General features: G+C 25.6%; 2 protein-coding genes across 6 annotated transcripts in view; one reads left to right on the forward strand and one right to left on the reverse strand.

Moving 5' to 3' along the window:
- LOC102676279 (E3 SUMO-protein ligase PIAS3) overlaps positions 1 to 3,132 on the forward strand; it is a 4,637-nt gene extending 1,505 nt beyond the window's left edge. For 2 of the 3 annotated variants that reach the window (XM_006613596.2, XM_006613597.2), the window contains exons 2-9: positions 75 to 241; positions 487 to 585; positions 736 to 877; positions 992 to 1,282; positions 1,364 to 1,465; positions 1,559 to 1,799; positions 1,898 to 2,314; positions 2,411 to 3,132. In XM_006613596.2, the coding sequence (XP_006613659.1) occupies positions 75 to 241; positions 487 to 585; positions 736 to 877; positions 992 to 1,282; positions 1,364 to 1,465; positions 1,559 to 1,799; positions 1,898 to 2,314; positions 2,411 to 2,619 (1,668 nt within the window). In that variant the 3' untranslated portion in view covers positions 2,620 to 3,132. Of the gene's footprint in view, positions 1 to 74; positions 242 to 356; positions 395 to 486; positions 586 to 735; positions 878 to 991; positions 1,283 to 1,363; positions 1,466 to 1,558; positions 1,800 to 1,897; positions 2,315 to 2,410 lie in introns of those variants that run through there. The other variant, XM_006613598.2, reaches the window with a different exon arrangement.
- Positions 3,133 to 3,199: 67 nt separating this feature from the next.
- The window catches only part of LOC102676594 (acetylcholine receptor subunit beta-like 2), a 3,484-nt gene continuing 3,068 nt past the window's right edge, over positions 3,200 to 3,615 (reverse strand). For 2 of the 3 annotated variants that reach the window (XM_006613600.2, XM_031509492.1), the window contains exon 12: positions 3,272 to 3,553. In XM_006613600.2, the coding sequence (XP_006613663.1) occupies positions 3,347 to 3,553 (207 nt within the window). In that variant the 3' untranslated portion in view covers positions 3,272 to 3,346. Of the gene's footprint in view, positions 3,554 to 3,615 lie in introns of all 3 variants that reach the window. The other variant, XM_006613599.2, reaches the window with a different exon arrangement.

Here is a 3,615-nt window from a genome sequence, read left to right on the forward strand (position 1 = left end):
TTTTTTTTTATTAAAATAATAGGTTTTTTAACAATGAATTATATAAAATATATGCATATAATTTTCTATTGCAGAATATGATATTGAGTTTTCGAGTGTCTGAACTTCAGATGCTTCTTGGTTTTGCTGGTAGAAATAAATCAGGTAGAAAAAACGAATTACAAGGTCGTGCATTAGAATTGTTACGTTTGAGGTCTCATCCAATTCAACTCAAAATACGTGAACTATATAAAACTATACAGTGAGTATAAAGCTTAATAATGTTAATAACTATTTATTTGATTATATTAAATTATTAAAAATTTTTATTATGATTTATCAAATTTTTATATATTTTATTTGTTTGTTTATTTCAGTAAAATTGAAAAATATTTTTCTCTCCATATCTACTATGGTATCCTATTATTTTTATAGTAAGGTTATAAATATCAATGGGTCATTAAAATAAAACCTTAGTTTCATTCTTTCTTTCAAAATTTTGTTTAGAGCTGATCAATTAGCTGCACATCAAATGTATGGTCAAACAGGTAGTTCTGGTGAGCCACAGATAGATCAAAACATGCATTCCAGAAATTATTATACAAGGTAAATACATAAAGCAAATAGAATGTATGAAATGTAAAGAACATATTTTTAAAAAATATATATAATCTATTATATATATAATCTATTATATTAAATTATTATATTAAATTAGATTTGATAATATTGTTTCTTATTTTAATTAATATGAAGACAAGCTATCAGTCAGCAACAACAATCACAGTCTTCAGTTTCTAGTGGAAAAGATTTACCACCTGCTCATCAAGCATCACTACCTCAAGCACCTAGAACCAATCCAGTGTATCAATCAGGATATACTAGCGTAACACCACAAGTAAGTTAACATTTTATGTATATAAAAATTTATATATCAATAGATTTATTCATATATTAGTCCTAGATAATTGCTTTTGCTTTTTTAATTTAATTTAATATATTAATATTTTAGCAAACAACAAGTGCAGCTTACAATCCATATCCATATACACCAAAAGTTTTACCATCACCATTACAAATTCAACCCAGAAGTCAGTATCCTGTTCATCCAGATGTCAGACTTAAAAAGCTACCATTTTTTGATTTATTGGCTGAGTTATTAAAGCCATCTAGTCTAATGCCTCAGGGATCTATGCGACTTCAAGAAAATACATTTATGTTTCATTTAACACCACAGCAATCAACAGATGTAGCAAGTTCGCGTGATTGTCGTGCAGGAAGTAAAATGGATTATACAGTGCAGGTACATTTTGAAAATTACTTTTTTTTAAACAATATTAAATTTGTATGGAATATTTTATAATTTAAACTATGATTATTTCAGATACAAATGCGATTTTGTTTACAAGAAACTTCATGTGAACAAGAAGATTGTTTTCCACCAAGTATTGCTGTAAAAGTTAATGGAAAATTGTGTCCCTTACCTGTAAGTTTATAAAAATATAGAAAACATATAAATATATGGGAATATTATTAAAACTAGAATTTTTATAAATAAAATATTTTATTTTTTTTTCAGAATCCAATACCTACTAATAAACCCGGAGTAGAACCAAAGAGGCCACCAAGGCCTGTTAATATTAGTCCTTTAGTTAAATTATCTCCTACTGTAGCAAATCAAATTCACGTAACGTGGTCGGCTGATTATGGCAGACGATATGCAATTGCGATATATCTAGTAAGAAAACTTTCAAGTGCTGAATTATTATCAAGGTTAAAAAGTAGGGGTGTTCGACATTCGGATTATACAAGAGGTTTAAGTAAGTAGTTCTACAATTACAATATTTTACAATGCTGAAACTTACTGATTTTTACTGATGATTTTATTATGATTTATTATGAATTATGATTTTTCTAGTTAAAGAGAAACTTAACGAAGATGCAGATAGTGAAATAGCGACAACTTCGCTTAGAGTATCTTTAGCTTGTCCATTAGGCAAAATGCGAATGAGTACACCATGTCGGGCGACAACATGTTCGCATTTGCAATGTTTTGATGCATCATTGTTTCTTCAAATGAATGAAAGAAAACCAACATGGAATTGTCCAGTTTGTGATAAACCAGCGTTATATGATAATCTCGTTATCGATGGATATTTTCAAGAAGTATTAAACTCTAAGAAATTATTACCAGATGTAAATGAAATTCAATTATTGCAAGACGGATCTTGGGAAAATTTAGTTTTAAAAAAAGAAAAGGATAAAGAGAAGAACGAAACAAAAGTTATTACAAATTCGCAAGATCGTAAAATCGATGTAGATACAGTTGATCTTGGTGAGATTTTATTTCTAATATGTTTATAAATATATATCGCAAATTTAAAAATAAATGTTTTTATTTTGATAAATATATAATCATTTAATTGTTTAGATGAAAGCAGTCTTACACCTCAAAAGGAAAAGAAACGAGCTGTTGTGATTGATTTAATATCAGATAGTGATGATGATGATGAACATACCACACCAACACAAAGTACAAAAAAAATAGCTAGTGGTACTTCTTCACCAAAAAAATCACAAACTAGCTCGATTAGCAGTACAAGTGAATCGCCAGAATTAATGATAATTGATTTAGAATAGAATTTTTTGTATTTATTAAATTTATTATCAAATTGCCAAATTTTAAAACAAATATGCAATTTTGTACAGAAGAAAAACTAAAAGTTTAATAGTTTTGTGATTGTCTTACAAAAAAGTTACTGTATAATAATAAGTATAATTCATAACGTTTTTACTTTTGGTACTTAAAATTTGACAAAAATAAGCAAAATATTTTTTTTTATATATGTATAATAATCTAGCATTCCTTCATTAGATATGTAGAGATGATACATTATTTGTTTGGTATTTAACTCATAATGTATAAATAAGATCAAATTAATTTAAATAATAAATTGCTTTATTATACTTTTTCATTATCATAATAAAATCACATATAATTTTGTCTAAAATAATAGTCATTTTGAATTTTAAGATTATTTTGTAATATAAATTTCTTATTAACTTTAATGTGTAAATGAAAGAGCGAAATATAAAATGTAAATACTTGTACTACAAATTTTAATATAATTAAACCTAAAAATTTTTTTAAAATTACTTTTTTTAATAAAATATTTAGTTGTGAATATTGTTTAATTCAGGGTTAATAAAACTATTTAGATTATATTTGATATAAATTCTGTGTTTATAAAAGTCAATCTAAAATTATAAGAAATAAAATAGATATAAATAGAATATTAATGATTTAATATTTTTATATTATATATAGTCTTTTTACGCGTATTATATATATTATGAATTTCAAAATTTATCCTTCTGGAGAAATTTCTATATTTGGATACATATAATTGCGAGGTGATATTCCAGAAAGTTGTTGGTCCACAGGTTCTCTTGTATCATATAAACTTGGTGCTTGAAATATTATGCCAAGTGTTCCTGCAGTACATGCCAATGTAAAAACCCAAAGAAAAAGTCTATCTAAAACCATAGCTACGAATTTCCAATCTTCTATAACCTAAAAATATAAAAAAATATATAAGAAAAAAATTTAAGATTAAGAATATACATACACACACA

The sequence above is a fragment of the Apis dorsata genome, unplaced genomic scaffold, assembly GCF_000469605.1.
Source record: "Apis dorsata unplaced genomic scaffold, Apis dorsata 1.3 scaffold_157, whole genome shotgun sequence".
In the NCBI taxonomy this organism is placed as follows: domain Eukaryota; kingdom Metazoa; phylum Arthropoda; class Insecta; order Hymenoptera; family Apidae; genus Apis; species Apis dorsata.